We start from the raw sequence: 16,779 nt of genomic DNA, 5'->3' as shown, positions 1-16,779 counted from the left end.
CGAATCAGAACTTGAGAATTCCTATCTCCCCTGCCCACTTCCTTTTCCTCATCCCTCCCCCTCCATAGAGAAGGTCTTTCCAAGTTTGAGCAAATGTACATTTCCTTCTGTTGCATAGCAATAATGATCTTATAAGATTGTCATAAATCCACAAAGTTAGTGCTAAAAAAGGCCCTTAAATAAGGGCTAGGCAAGCCTACTATTTTACAGATGGGGAAATTAAGTCCAATCCTTGCCTTTTACAGAGAGGCTAAGTAATTTACCAAGTTCATAGAGTATCTGAGGCCAGATTAGAACTCAGATCTTGAGGACAGCTAGATGGATTAGTGGATAGTGCCAGGTCTAGAAATGGGAGGTCTTGGGATCAAATCTGGCCTCAGACACTTTCTAACAATGTGCCCCTGGACAAGTCACTTAACCCCCATTGTCTAGCCCTTACCACTCTTCTGCCTTGGCACCAACTCTTAGAATTGATTCTGAGACAAATTAATAGTTTAAAAATATTTTAAGCTAATAAAGCTTTAAAATGCTTTAAAAGACTTTAAGGACACATTTGTGTATATAAATGTCCCACTCACTTCTGCTTCTCTAAGATTTTCATCTTTCCTCCCTCTGAACCCTGATGGAACTAGGTCAATTGCTCTGGACCTCTTCTCCTGGACAAAGAAGGAAGATTGACCTTTATGGGGCAGCTCGACAGTGGCCAGACCACTGGCCTTAAAGTCAGAAGGCATGGGGTCCAGTCCAGCCTCTGCCACTTGTTGCTTTTCTCCTCTGCAAAAGGAAGGGGCTTGTACTAGATAGATGGTTCTCATGCTTTTTTCTTTCTTTTGTTGTTGTTTCATCATGTTTAACTCTTTGGGACCCTGTTTAGGGTTTTCCTGGCAAAGACACTAAAGTGGTTTGCCATTTCCTTCTCCAACTCATTTTAAAGATGAGGAAACTGAGGCAGAGTTAAGTGGCTTGTTCAGGGACACATAGCAATTAAGGGTCTAAGGCTGGATTTGAACTCAGGTCTTCCTCATTCTTGGTCTGGACTCTATCCACTGGACCACCTAGCTGCCAATGCTCATGGCACAACATTCTTTGTCTGGTGAGGCCCCAGGGCATGCTGACCATGAAAGCTGTGAGCCACACCACAGTAGAGTCGGATGACTTGAACATGGGCAGCTTCCATTAGATTCCAATGGATGTGTTTTAAGGTTAATGCATATGGGTATCAGGAAAGTTTTGTTTATTTTGAGAATACTAAACTGCCACATCATAGTAAGGAAAATTTATACTAACCAAAAATATTTACAAATATTCTGCTATCTGCAATGATATAACATCCAGAATTTCATGAGATGTTTTAAATAATCTCTAGGGTTCTGGGCCTGGAATCAGGAGAACCTGAGGTCAAATCTGGCCTCAAATACTACTTAGTCATGTAATTTTGGGTAAGTCATTTTACCTCAGTGGGGTAAATAGGCAATAGCCTTTGTCCCCTCTGTTTTAGAGTTGTTACTAGGTCAGAATGTAAGGGTTTAAAAAAAATAAGAAGGCAGCTGGGTAGCTCAGTGGATTGAGAGCCAGGCCTAGAGACAGGAAGTCCTAAGTTTAAATGTGGCCTCAGACACTTCTTAGCTGTGTGACCCTGGGCAAGTCACTTAACCTCCACTGCTTAGCCCTTACTGCTCTTCTGTCTTGGAACCAATACGTATTGATTCCAAGACAAAAGGTAAGGGTTTAAATAATAATAATAATAATAATAATAATAATAATAATAACCTCTAGGGTTCTTTCTAATGATAAAAATAACATATGAAATGAATATGGTACCTTTCGCTATAAAAATACTGCATATATATATGTATATATATATATATATATATATAAAACCTTGTTTGATCCTCACAAGGCAGCTTCCATTGGATTCCAATGAACACAGTAAATAATTGGAGAAACAAGTATCACAAATATTTTACAGATGAAGTAACTAAAGACCAAAGAAGAAAAAAAAAAAAGATTTTACAGATGAACTAACTGAAAACCAAAGAACTAAGTGACTTGCCCATCCTTGGACACATAATTAGAAGGTATAGAAAAGAGGATTTGAAAAAATATATAAAAGTTTAAAAAAGAGGATTTGCCACCCTTACCAATCTTCCACCTATGAGACAATACACCGAAGTACAAGGGTTTAAAAAAAAAAAAAAAAAAGAGGATTTGCATCAAATCTTTCCAGATTCTTTTTTTTTTTTTTAAATCCTTACTTTCCATTTTAGAATTAATACTGTGTATTGGTTCCAGGGCAGAAAAAGTGGTAAGGGCTAGGCAATGAGGGTTAAAAACTTGCCCAGGGTCTTCTAACTAGGCCAAATTTGAACCGAGGACCTCTCATCTCTAGATCTGTAACTCTCTCCACTGGGCTAACCTAGCCGTCCCCTTCCTATCCTCTAAAGAGAACCTTTCTACTATACCATCTTGCCTTTTCGCTCTTGTGGCTCCCTATGAGTCCCTGCCCCAGATGGTCTGGTCCTCTTGGATACGGCCAAGAACAAGAGAAGTCTAAATGTTGCACCGGCCATTTCTCAAAACATCATCTGGCGTCAGGAGGCGATAACCTCCCGCGTCCTGAGAGGGTGAGCATCAGGACTCCACTCGCCCGCCAAGTTTCTGCACTCAGGGCTGAGAGGCAGAAACCCAGCCTGAAGCCGAGATAAGCAGGCATTGTTCCCAGCTCCAGGTCAAAGAAGCAATGGCAGAGAGCAGGGCCCTCCAGCCCTGGTCAAGAACTCCCAGTAGGAAACCAACTGGACTCACCCAGCTTTTCCCACAGAAAGAGGTCCTCGCCCCCAAGCCTGGCACTTGGCAGACTAGGAGGGAGAGCCTTTCTTCCTTTCTTTGGATAAGAACCACTCAGTGCTTCTGGAGCTGAACCCCCACGGAATCTCTCCCCCCTGAGCTGCCAGCGTGGTCCGTCCGGTGAAAGTGTCCTGGGCTTGGATTTGTAAAGGTCCAAATCCCAGCTCTGCTTCTTTTAACTTGTGTCACCTTGAGCAATTCAAATTTCCTTCTCTGGGCTTCTGTTTTCTCATCCCTATAAAATAGGGATGTGGGACTAAGTGGACTCTATGGTACCTCAAAGCCCTAACTCTAAATCATTTATTTGGAAAGGCCCCCAAAGAAGGATCAGAAATGTTGGTGCTGTTAAAACTCTGGGTTACTGGCCTCAGGCCTATGCTAAAGCTCTCCAATTATGGTCCAGGGTCTATCCTTCAATAAGGATAATGGGCTCCCCCTTCTTGAGAGGACAAGTTAGGAGGGGTTAAATAAAGGAATACCTTAAAGATACTGAAGGTTCAGTTCCAGCCTGCCTTAATAAAGCAAATATTGCAATAAGGAATATCAAAATAAAACAAGTCACCTGAATTTTTTTGTTTCCCAATGCATATAAAAGTTATGTTTACTGTGTGACCCTGGACAAGTCACTTAACCTCCATTGTCTGGCCCTTACCACTCTTCTGTCTTAGAATACCTAGTATTAATTCTAATACAAAAGGTAAGGATTAAAAAAAAAAAGTTACATTTACACTATACTGTAGTCTACTAAACTGCAATAGTATTAGGTCCAAAAAATGTGCACACCTTAATTTTAAAATATTTTATTGTTTAAAAATGTTAACCATCATCTGAGCCTTCAACAAGGAGTAATCTGCTTGCTGGTGAAGGGGCTTGTCCTAATGCTGATGGCGGCCAACTGGTCCAGATGGTGGTTGCTTTAGGTTGGGTTGTCTGACAATTTCTTAAAATAAGACAACAATAAAGTTTACCACCTCGATGGACTCTTCCTTTCCCTAAATACTTTGGAGCCACTGTAGAGTTATTAATTGGCCTAATTTTGATATTGTTGTAACTCAGGGAATAGGGAAGTCCATCAGAAGGAAAAGAGACAGGGAAATGGCCAGCCAGTGGAGCAATCAGAACACACGGCATTGCAGGATGTGATTGAGATGAATAGTATGGTGCTATAAGAAATGACGAAAAGGAGGACTTCAGAAAAAGCTGGAAACACTTACATGAACTGATGCAAAGTGAAGTGAGCAGAACCAGGAGAGCAGGATTTATAGTAACAGCAATATTGGAGGACAACCAACTGGGAATGATCTAGTTATTATCAGCAATACAGTGATCTAAGGAAAAATGCCATCTACCTCCAAAGAAAGAATTGATGGAGTCTGAATGTAGAACAAAACAAAATACATTATTATTTCTTCCTCTTCCTCCTCTTCTTCTTCTTCCTTCTTCTTCCACAAAATGACTAATATGGGAAAATGTTTTACATGATTGCACATGCAAAATCTATATCAGATTGTTCATCATCTCAAGGAGAGGGAAGAGGTGGGAAGGAGTGAAAGAGGGAGGGAAGGAAGGAGAGAGAGAATTTGGAACTCAAAAAATTTTTAATGAATATATTTTTTAAAACATACACAAGATTTATCCATCAAGTTTGCCATCTTCTATGGGTGTGGTTCAAGGCATTCCAAGACAATTATTATAGAAACATCAAAGATCATTTGATCACAGAACACCATAACAGATATAATAACAATAAAAGTTTGAAATATCATAAGAATAATCAAAATATAGCAGAGACATGTTGTTGGGAAAATGGTGTCAATAGGCTGACTTGATGCAGGATTGCCACAAACTTTCAATTTGTAAAAAAATGCATTATCTGTGAAGCATGATAAACCAAAGCACGACAAAAGGTGGTATGCTGTACAAAGCCAAGGTGTTTTAACTGGGGGGAGAGGAGGGGGTAGGCAGCAAGTGATGAAACCTTAATGGCACTTATGCACCCTACCCTCCACCTATTTTCCAGATCCAAAGAAAAGAGGAGGTTGAAAAGAAAGTTCAAGTCACTTACAAGACAAGGGGTAGGAGAAGAAGTATAACAAAAGAATCTAAAGGAACAAATATTCATTAAGTACCTACTATGTGCCAGGCATGGCTACTAGCCAGTTGTGTGACCTTGGGCAAATCACTTAACTGCTTTTAGCCTAATTTTCTCATTCTATGAAGTGAAGGGGTTACATTAGATTACTTCTAGCTCTAAAATCCCTGGATCCTTTATGACCCAGGATCTCCAAAGCATAAGCTGGACAAATTCCTATAATGCCCAGCCATAAAGATTTTTTTAAACCCTTACCTCCCATCTTAGAATCAATACTAAGGGTCAGTTCCAAGGCAGAAGAGCAGTAAGGGCTGGGCAAATGCAGTTAAGTGACTTGTCCAGGGTCACCCAGCTAGGAAGTGTGTCTGAGGTCAAATTTGAACCCAGGATCTTCCATCTCCAGGCCTGGCTCTCAATCCAGAATCCCTGATCTTCTTTTGGAGGTTAGCGAGTACTGGACAATAAAGGAATGATGAAACTTCCATGGGAAGCATCTCCCCCTGGGCTTCCTTGGACAAGGACTGACTTGCTCCACTAGCAAGAAGCGGGACTTCATTTTACAAAAGTAGAATCCATCTCAAGATCCAGGCAAACCCATGGACCTAACTTTCTCTTCTCTTCTCCCTACCCCCATGCCCAAAGAGGATTCACATCATCAGGGCAGCTGGTGCCCAGTGTCAATAACTGTCAAGATTCTCGCCACTCCCTCCCCCTCCAACAGTGCCCCAGTTCCCTCCTTCCTCAGGATGAGTCAGCTCCCCTGCCTGGGTAACACAGATTGAACTTTAAACAGCCCAAGATCCTATTCTTCTTGCAAAAAGGGCTTCTCTGACCCTTTGAAGCTGTCTCTCTTTGTCTTCTCACCTTTTAAAGAAATAAAAAGGGAAACAAAAATTTGACCTCACTCTTAAGAGCTTTCCAGGAGGACAAAATAACTTCTCTGCTGTCTCTCCCATAATGCCTTATGATGCCTTCTGTACTGCCTTCCCCACAGAAATGGAGTAACCCAAAGATAATGGAGTTAAAGTCTTTATGGCCTGGTTTTAGCCTGAAGGTGTGTGTGTGTGTGAAAGAGAGACAGAGAGTGAGACAGAGACAGAGAGAGAGAAACAGAGGGGAGGGAGGGATGAGGAGAAGAGAAAAGAGAGAGAGAGAAAGAGAGAGAGAGAGAGAGAGAGAGAGAGAGTGTAAACATTCATATATCCTTAATTGTGTAAATAAAGAAGGCAATTCGGTGCAAAGAACATTGAATGTGAAGCCAAAGGACCTGGACTTGAATCAGGGGACTGTCACAACCAATATAGCCTTAGAAAATGAATGAATCATTTAACCAGTCTGAGCTTCAAGTTCCTTATCTATATCAGAAGCTCCGTGTTAAAAAGGACATCGGAGCTAAGTGACTCAGCAGATAGAGAGCCAAGCCTAGAGTCAGGAGGTCCTGGATTTAAATCTGACCTCAGACACGTCCCAGCTGTGTGACCTTGGGCAAGTCGTTTAACCCCCATTGCCTGACCTTATGGCTCTTCTGCCTTGGAACAGATATGAGCCGATTCTAAGACAAAAGGTTTGGATTTAACAAAAAAAATTGTATCTTAGAGTATTTTTTAATGATGCTTATCCTAGGCAGGAAAAATACTGTCATGGTTTTGTCTCCAGTCCTAGAGAATTTTTTTTTCTCCTCTCCTTACTACTCTTCTGCCTTGGAGCAAATACCTCGTATTGATTCTAAGACAGAAAGTAAGGGTTAAAAAAGAAAAAAGAGTGCAGGTCAATATGTTAATATATACTTCTCAAATAGGTCTTTTATAGTCAGAATGTTAGAAGAAATTTTGAAAAAAATTTCCATTCCCATCCGACTCTAATTTGCTTCTCTGGGGTTCTTGGATTTAACAAACTTGACACCAAATAACTTGGGTCAGAGATTTCATAATGGCTAGTCTACTTTGTTTTTTGCTTTTTTATACAAACTAGTTTTTAGAAAGATTACATCACCTTTCCATCAAGCTGTGAGCTTAAAAAGGGAAATTCCTGGGAGCCATGGAGAGTCACAAATGAGAACAGGAGAAACAGATCAACAGGTCAGAGCCTAGTCAGAGCTTTTAATGAGAAAGTGTTTTAAAATGAATAACAATCTACGATCCATTTGACCTTACCAAAACAGTCAACCTGACTACTCTGAGAGCAGGGAAGTCTACCATTCTGGTCCCTTTGGCTTGGGTAGAAAATTTCCAAAGAGACAAACATATGGCCATATTCCACAAGGCTCACCTGAAAGCTGAAAATAAACCTCAGGCTGAGAACATTCGTTTTTAAAACCACACACTAGTATCTGGGTACAGTTACCAGGCAGGGCCTTGGGAAACTGGTTTATGGTTGCAATAAGACAAGGGTAAACAGAGTTGGCTGCATCTGTTATCCTCTGTGGTCCCCACTCAGTCCCCAAGCTCTTACCTTCCCAGCTCTTCTCCAATTTCATACACATCCTCCACCTTCTGCTGTTTGAAGGTCGCCATGTTTGGGCTCCTCATTGAGGCTTGGAGCTGATGTACCTGCCAATGGATGGGAAGAGGTATTAGGATGACCATGTAAATTAGGATAAGCCCACAAAACCAGGACCTGGGAAGAAATCAGCTGCAGAGAAAGAACAAACAAACAACAACAACAAAAAAAAAAAAAACAAGCTTCTGGATCTTTTAGGAAATCCATTTTCAAACCTTTTTAAAGATTATGACCGTTTTGAAAGCAGTCCTCTTACTCTATAATATATGCTTTGCTTTGGCTCTTTTTTTTTTAATAGAGTGGTTTACCGTTTCCTTCTCCGGCTCATTTTACAGATGAGGAAACTGAGGCAAACAGGATCAAGTGACTTGTTTAGGGTCACACAGTGAGTAAGTGTCTGAATCTAGATTCAAACTCAGGAAGAGAAGTTCTTGAATGAAAGCCCAGCTCTCTATCTACTGCACCAGTTAGTTGTCCCATATCCTTTGCTTTTTTTTTTTTAATTTTTTAAAATTTTCTTTTTATTTTCATGCAAAGCCCACTACCATATAGGTCATTATTAAAAGAGTACACTCATCTATAACCAGACCCCCAAAGTAAAAGCATAAATACACTGAAAAAAAAATAAAGACAATGACGTTCTTCTCCCCACCCCAATATATCTTACATCATCACTTGTGGGAGGTGGGAGAAGAAATCTTCCCCCATGGGAGGTATTCTGGATACCGTCCCACCAGTACCAAGCTATCTCTTTGGCCTTCCTCTTTACACTATGATTTTAAGGCCAGAGGGAAGGCCCAGAAGGGGTCAGACAAAATAATATATATAAGTCAGAGCTTACTATTGCTGTCACCGCTATCAAAAAGTTGGCCCACATTTCTGATCCCTACAAGCCCTTTAAATTCCCCAGTCTGAGCAACATTTCTTTGGACGTTGGTGCTTGCTATCATCAACTATATCGCCGAGTTGGCCCTGTGGAGTCTGGAAAATGATCCATTGAATTTTTGGCCAAGTGCATTAAAGCTTGTACGTGAGGCCAACTAAAGCAGGCCATCTGAAATTTTTCTTGGCAGTACTATACTAATATCCCATTTATCTGGGGGTCAGATTTCCAGCAACTTCAAAGACCCAGAGCACATGCAGCCACACATGAAGAAGTAGGCAAGGAAGGCCGCCCAGTCCTGAAAGAATTGTCCAAAGTCCAAGGACCTTCCTCAACGGGGTAAAATCATGATAATCCTTAATTTGTATATAATTCTAATTCATGCAGTCACCTAAAAGCAGGACGGTACAAGGTGGGAAGACAACTAGAAATGGCTAAATGAAGGCAATAGATTGGATCTGTTGTTTAGTTGTTTTCAGTTGCATTAGAATTGTGGTGGCCCCTTTTGAAGTTTTCTTGGCAAAATTACCAGAGTAGTTCACCACTCCCTTCTTCAGCTCATTTTACAGATGAGGAAGCTGAGGCAGGTATGTTTTAAGTGACTTGTCTAGGGTCACACAACTAGGAAGCCTCTCAGATCAGATTTGAACTGAGTAAAGATGAGTCTTTCTGACTATGCCATTGTGCTGCCTAGATGACTTTAAGGTCCCTTCTAAGTCTAAGTCTATGAGCTGATGATAGCAATAAGTTGAAAGTAAGGGAGGAAACAGTGGGGGTGAAAAGTATAAAAAACAAACAGAAGAATTAGAAAAGCACACAGCCTTCAAAGCTCATTTAGGGTAGGATTAATTAATATTCTGTGTATCACCAAGAAGAAACTCCACTAAAAATTAGGGAGGGGATTGCAATAACCTTGAATTGTTCCTTCAAACCCATCCAGTTGTCAAAAATAATCCAAAGTAGCAAGACTCAACGCTGGCAGGGCTGTGTAGAAACAGGCATACTCATTTATTCTTAGTGGATTTGTATATTGGAAGGATATTTTTAGAAAGCAATCTGGCAGTACACAGAATCATAAAATAAATATGTTCTTTGTCTAATCTAATTATTGGGAATGCAACGAAAGAGTGTTGTCTTAAAGAAAAAAGATTTCTGTTCCAATACAGACACACATACACACACACACACACTCTCTCTCACTCTCTCTCTCTCTCTCTCAATGAAGGCAATCAGGCAAGAAGACCCTGGTGAAATGAATATAAACAAAATAATGACAGAGCCTGACCTCATGGAGTTTACATTCTAATGGGGGAAAATAGCACAAAAGGAAGTTAAGTTAAAAATAGGAGCAAGGAGGGGATAAAGGGTCCCCATGTCGGGGCATTGGGTCTGAAGGCTGCAGAGAAACTAGGAGAGAAATAATGCATTGCCAATGTGAGCACATCCCCAAAATAGTGGCTCAGAAAGGAACTCATGATTGGGAGTGCAGGAAGGGGCAGCTGGCATGATGAGAGGCTATTTCAAAATAAGAAGGTTCCAGGTGTAAAAAATACTTGCAAATCAACAAGTATTTATTAAGCAACTTGTTAAGGAGATGCAAAATAAATAAATAAAGTCATTCTAACCCCTATTTACATTGGGATGTAAGCTTCCTCTTTACAAGAAGTTTATATTCCAGTAAGGGAGACAAGTACATACAAAAATATAAAGAGGGGGCAGTTAGGTGACTATAGAGAGCCAAACCTGGAGATGGGAGGTCCTGGGTTCAAATCTAGCCTTCCTCAGATACTTTCTAGCTGTGTGACCCTGGGAAAGTCACTTAACCCCCATCTCCTAACCCTTTCTGCTCTTGGAACCAATATTTACTATAGATTCTAAGGGTTTATATATGTATGTTTTATATGTGTGTGAGTGCGTGTATATATGTATATATAAATATATACCAAGAAAGAGTATAAAATAAATAGATGCAAAATATAGTTAGTAATAATAACCAGCATTTCAATGTGGTTTCAATCAGCAGTGGTTCCCAAACTTTTTTGGCCTACTGCCCCCTTTCCAGAAAAAATATTACTTAGCCCCCTGGAAATTAATTTTTTTATTTTAATAGCAATTAATAGGAAAGATAAATGCACCTGTGGCTATCACCACCTTCCTAGATCGCTGTAGCACCCACCAGGGGGCGGTAGCACCCACTTTGGGAATCATTGTTTCAATGTATCAAGGGTCGGCATAAGATTATTGGATAGAAATAATAATGATAGAAATCAATATATTCACTATGACCAAGCCCAGGTCTGGTGTGCTGAAATAGGCTTGACTCCTATTCAGATTAGGCACTGGTTTGGTAACCAAAGATCAAGAAAGAAGTATGAGGGCTGGCTCATAAGGAGAAGAAATGTCTAAGCCAACAACATCCTAGAAAAAAAATCTATCCTCATTCAAGTGAAGAGAGTTCCCAAGCTTGCTCTAGTCCTCCATCCTTGGGGCCCTTCCAAACAAATGCACTGGAAATTAATATTTGCAATGAAAAGGATGTTTATACCACTGTTATTAACTTCCATCAACCTTTAAATGCCTACTTTTCTCTCCCAATTTTCCATTATTCTAGCGGGACTGAATTTTTCAGCATATACAACTCTACTCAATATGAGGTCTGTGTCTTAAAGAAACGTCATCTGGCTAAATGTAACTAAAGGAAATATATTTTACACACAGGCATTTGTCCATTTTTAAATATATTGGGAGAATAAAAATAAATTTTAAAAAATGAAAAATTTTTGAGAGTTTTGCAGGAACCACAGATGACATACAGCCAGCGTACGATTCAGAAAAAGTTTAGAAACTAAATAGCCTGCAACCAAATACTTAAACCAAATTTTATAATAAGACACAATAAACACATCATAAAAGAAAAAAGAAAAAACTCAGACTTCTTCTCTGGTATGAAGGGAGAGCCAAAAACTTTTACGTGAATTTTTCCAGATCTTGGGGCTGTGCTCCTAACCACTGAGATACCTGCAAAGTACAGCAAGGATGGAAAGATGAGTTGGGGCCAGGTTATGAAGGGATTTAAAAGCTAAGAAGAGTTTGTATTTTTTCCTCGTTGTTCGTCCTTCATTTTCAAAGAGAATCCATGGTGCCATGGGGCGATGTCTTGATCTGAGTGTGATTTGGATTTAAATGAAGCAGAATTGCCCAAAGTCACCAGCCTCGCTCTCTCTTCCAGAGCCACTCAAGTCCACTGGCAGGACAAAAGTCAGGACAACTGAGGATGACCAAGGATAGAGTGGATGATTTTGGCATTGCCTTCGTGGCGGTTGGAACAAATTGTTCTCATCTGCCACTCTACCAGTCTTCACAGGCTTGAGGCAAGACATGTCCTCTAACTCATCAACAGGTTTGAGACCCTTAGGTTACCCTCAGCTTGGTTTAGCCCATCTACCAAGATGGTATTCCCCAAATGTGGCGGCTGGCTAAATGCACTATGACTTCTTGGAGCCACAGATAAGAGTTCATTTCCCTTTTTTTCCCCCAAAGATGCACATTAGGTTTTCTTTCTGTATTTATGAAAAGATGTTGTACCAGTCAATCAGGTCTTTACCACGAAGGGAAGGGATATATTTACAAAGTAAAAAACATGGAAATGCAAATGCAGATGGAATAACTAAAGCTTGTATTTCTATATCTAAACGCAAGTCATTTTCCTGATTACAGCCCATAATCAGTAATGACCTAAACTACAGAATGTGCTTTACCAAACTGGACTAGCCTGGTGTTTTATGAAAGGAGGGTGAGTAGCCCTGAAAGGGCTCAGCTAGGACTAGAGGAGCTAGTCTTCCCTGAACACCCCATACACCCCATATTTTGTCCTAGAGGGAGTAGGAAGCCACTGGAGTTGATTAAGTAGAGGAATCACATGTCCAGATCTGAATTTAAAGGCTATCACTTTGCCAGTATATGCAGGATGGTCTGGAGTGCAGACAGACTTGAAGCAAAAGACCAATTAAGAGGCAATTAAAATAGTCCAGGTGAAAGGTAATGAAATCCTGAACTAAGGTGGTAGCCATTTTTGTAGAGAGGAAGAGAGACATTCGAAAGAGATACTGGAGAGGTAAATGCATAAGACTTGGCATTTGAAGAAATAAAGATGGTACCAAACCTAAAAGGGCAGCTAGGTGGAGTCCAAATCTGGCCTCACACAATTCCTCACTGTGTGACCCTGGGCAAGTCACTTAACCCTGTTGGCCTCAGTTTCCTTATCTGTCAAATGAACTGGAGAAGAAAACCACTCCAATATCTTTGGCCTCACACATTTACTAGCTGTGTGTCCCTGGGCAAGTCACTTCAACTTGTTTGCCTCAGTTCCCTACCAGTCAGATGAGCTGGAGAAGAAAATGACAAGCCACTCCAGTATTTACCAAGAAAACCCCAAATGGGGTCACGAAGAATTGGACAGGACTGAAAAATGACTAAACAAAAAAAAAGGAAGTTTGGGTTCCGGGGATGAGTGGCTGGGAAAGGTCTAGAGCTCAGGATACTTGCTACTTAGGAAGAACAGACCTGGCAGTAATTTGAAGGCTTTAAGACAGTTGCCTGTTTGAAGAGAAATTCAAGAACACAGAGGTCTTTCCCTTCACAGAATTGGATATGACTAAAGGACAGCAACAGAGTATTTGAACCCCAGGCTGGTGGCTTAAAATTCAGCTTCCTGTCTATGACATCCACTTGGTCCAGAAGCAAGTTAAATGAAAAAACTAACAAACAAAAAGGTGCCACTCAAACCCTAAGACTGGGCTGGGGTTTCAATGCCATTTAATTTAACAAACACTTAAGGGCTCTAGTCTGGGAGTCATTTTCTAAGGATACCAAAACAAAACAACCTCAGCTTTCAAAGAGTTTCTACACCACTGTGGGGCTACAACCTTTAAGCCTGTGAGTAAACACAAAAGAACTCAAAGGAATTTCAAGAGGGAAAAAGTGCTTGGGGAAATGAGGAAAAGCCTCTGTGGCTTATTCCTAAATCTATCAGAATCCTAAATTATCACTACAAGGCACTTAGTAGAAGTCCATTTTGCAGTAGGGGAAAACTGAAGCAAGGGAAAGGTGAAGCAATGTTCTGAACTCTCACTTCCAATCCAGCATTTGTCCACTATACAATCTTTCAATACTTCTCTAAGTATTTCTGTTTCCTAAATAGTAAAACTGAGGCAATAACGCTTACATTCAGTGTTGTTGAAGGGAGATGAGGAACCCGAAAGAATTTTTAAAAATAAGAGCCCCACTGAAATGTAAAGAATTATTCTTTCCCCCATCCCAACCTTCAGGCGTCTCATCTACTCACCTCACCTGGTACCTGCCGCCTAAAGCAATTAAGGCGAAACAAAACAAATCCCCAAAAAAGGTAAAACCAACGATCTGTAGAGACTCAAAGAGATCCAAAAATTCCCTTCCCGGAGAGCTTTTCTTCTGTCAGACAATCAGATTATTTTAGCCAGCTCTGATGGAGCTTGTATTACACAAGGGTGAGTTTTATAAAGGTCAATATGGCAGCAGGTGTGAGGCTCAGAGATGTATAAATTTCACCCCCTTTCTTTCACGCAACCTGGAGCTCAATCCCTTGGACACAGTCCCTTCCCTTCCAGGAGGAAGGAAACAGGTTTAATGAGCGCCACCCCCCCATCCTCCCACCCCACAACGAGGGCCATGGCTTCTCCCCACATCCATTCAACCGCTTTCCTGTGTGCTGGCGTTCCGGGGCCAATCCAAAGTCCTTCTGGGAAAAGCCTTCATTCTTCCCTTAACCTGAGTATCCATCACAGAGTGTGAGATATGAATCTTCCTCATGAAAGCCCCTCTAGCCCCAGGGCAGGTTGTCTTGGGTCCCTAATAAATACTGCAAAACCCCTTTATTGGCTGGCGTCCAAATACAGAACCGCCACTGGATCTGCGGTTCTGGAGAACAGGAGCAGTCTTTGGCTTCTCTTTGCATCCCCAGCACAGTGCCTGGCCCATAGTAGGTGCTTATTAAATACTAGCTGACTGTTTATGGCTTGCTGGATCTCAATATAATTACTGGCTTCATTTGTATTCCTGTATGTTTTATTTTGTTCATTTTGCAGCTCCAGGAGGAGGGAAGGAACAAGGGAGGGGGACAATTTAGATTATATAACTTCAGAAAATTTACATGGAAATTTATTAAAAGTTTTTAAAATAAAAAGATAGCATTTTTATCCACATTGAGAGAAAGAACTATGGGAATAGAAATGCAAAGGAAAAACATATGACTTATCACTTGTATATATGGGTATATGAATTGGGGTTTTGGTTTTAAAAGATGGCTCTAGAGCAAAAATGAATAATATGGAAATAGATATCAAGTGATAACATTTGTATGACCCAGTGGAATTGCTTGTTGGCTCTGGGAGGGGGAAGAGAAAAGGAGAGGGAAAGAAAATGAATCATGGAAACATGGGAAAATATTTTTAATTAATTAATTTTTAAAAATAAATAAAAAGATAGCATTTTGAGGGGCAGCTGGGTGACTCAGTGGATTGAGAACCAGCCCTAGGTCCTGGATTCAAATATGGCCTCAAATGCTTCCTCGATGTGTGACCCTGGGCAAGTCACTTAACCCCCAATTGCCCAGCCCTTACTGCTCTTCTGCCTTGGAACCAATACACGGTATTGATTCTAAAATAGAAGGTAAGGGTTTTAAAATAAAAATATATAGCATTTTGCTCTCCTAAAAAACACACACACACACACACACACACACACACATTATTTTGAGGGGCAGCTAGGTGGCTTAGTGGATAGAAAGCCAGGCCTAAAGATAGAAGGTCTTTGGTTCAAGTGTGATCTGCCTCAGATATACTCTTCCTAGCTATGTGACCCTGGGCAAATCATTTCACCCAGTTGGCCTCAGTTTCCTCATCGGTATAATGAGCTGGAGAGGGAAATAGCAAACCACTCCAGTATTTTTTAAAATTTTTTAAACCCTTACCTTCCACCTTAGAATCAATACTGTGTATTGGTTCCAAGGCAGAAGAGCAGTAAGGACAAGACAATGGGGTCAAGTGACTTGCCCAGGATCACACAACTGGAAAGTGTCTGAGGCCAGATTTGAACCTAGGACCTCCTGTCTCTAGGTCTGGCTCTCAATCCACTGAGCCACCTAGCTTCCCCCTACTCCAGTATTTTTGCCAAGAAAACCCCAAAAGGGGTCATGATGAGTTGGATGGGATAGAAAAGTGACTCAACAACAGCTCCTGATTTCCCTATTTCTGTCAATAACATCTTCACTCCCTCCCACTCACACTCATGCCAGCAACTGCCAATTCTACCCCACAACATATCTCTTGCTTATTCCTCCTTCCTATTCTCATTGTCACCACTCTAATCTACTCCTACATTACCTCCTACTTGGATTGCTACAATCACTTGGCAAATGTCTCCCAGCTGTTAGACTAACCTGCTTTCTATCCATACTTTATACCACTACCAAATTAGCCTCATTTGTGAACAAACCTGATCTTGTAGCATCAAAAATGTAGAGCTGAAAGAGAGAGCAAGGAGTCCTCCAACCTCCCTCATTTCACAGATAGGAAAACTGAGGCCCAAGGCGGTTCTGTGATTTGCCCATAATCACACAAGAAGAAAAATGTATAATGTTTAGGGGTCTTTTAGGAGATGAGGAAGAGTATTTTGGGGTATTTTAGGAAGTGAAAAAGTAATTTGGAGAGGGGAGAGATGACACAGATCATCAATTACCTTTTCATCTCCTAAAATCTTGAAAATACCCTTCCTCACCTCAAATACCCCTTAAAATGTTACAAGTGGCAGGGACAGGATTTGAACCCAGGTTCTTAGACTCCAAGTCCAGTGTTCTTTTCATCTCATCACACGGCCTCCCACAAGTCCAGTGCCTGGAAGAGACTGATGACTTTGTGCAACTCTATCTCACTTAAATCCGATGCACAAGCAAGTCAAGACATCACCCCATGGTGCCATTGGTTCTTTTCAAAACACAAATGCTGAATAACAACCGCCTCCCACCCCATTCCTCTAATCACACACACACAAAAACTCCCAACAACTCATGACCCCTTTTTTGGTCCCAGAAAAATTCAAGATCCTTAGCCTTACATCCTCCTCCAGCTTCAACCAAGCACCATCATTTATCATCCTCCAAGCCATGTCCTGAGCTTTGCTCACTCTCTTCTCCATGCTTGAAAAGTCCTCCCAATATCTGCCTTTTCAATCTTACCCTCTTTTAAAGATTTTGCTCAAATACTAACCCTTCCAAGAAGCCTTCATTGATACCTCCAGTCAGAAACTCTCCTTCCTCAGTTGGACCTGCATGTCAAGATGGCTCTTTGTACCCTTCTTCCCTCATGTTCCATTATCTAGCCCAGGGGTCATCAACCATTTTGGCCGTGAGAACCATAAACGCCAC

At 41.0% G+C, this 16,779-nt stretch overlaps 1 protein-coding gene across 1 annotated transcript in view; it reads right to left on the bottom strand.

The window, feature by feature from the left end:
• Positions 1 to 16,550, bottom strand: part of DAPK2 (death associated protein kinase 2) — a 157,611-nt gene extending 141,061 nt beyond the window's left edge. Inside the window, exons 1-2 of the mRNA XM_044660124.1 lie at positions 16,470 to 16,550; positions 7,391 to 7,488 (exon numbers count right to left, since the gene is read on the bottom strand). Coding sequence (XP_044516059.1) covers positions 7,391 to 7,488; positions 16,470 to 16,550 — 179 coding nt within the window. The remainder of the gene's footprint in view (positions 1 to 7,390; positions 7,489 to 16,469) is intronic.
• Positions 16,551 to 16,779: the final 229 nt, after the last annotated feature.

The sequence above is a fragment of the Gracilinanus agilis genome, chromosome 2, assembly GCF_016433145.1.
Source record: "Gracilinanus agilis isolate LMUSP501 chromosome 2, AgileGrace, whole genome shotgun sequence".
Lineage (NCBI taxonomy): Eukaryota > Metazoa > Chordata > Mammalia > Didelphimorphia > Didelphidae > Gracilinanus > Gracilinanus agilis.
Note: the sequence above shows the minus strand (reverse complement) of the source record. Positions and strands in the feature narration are given on the sequence as shown.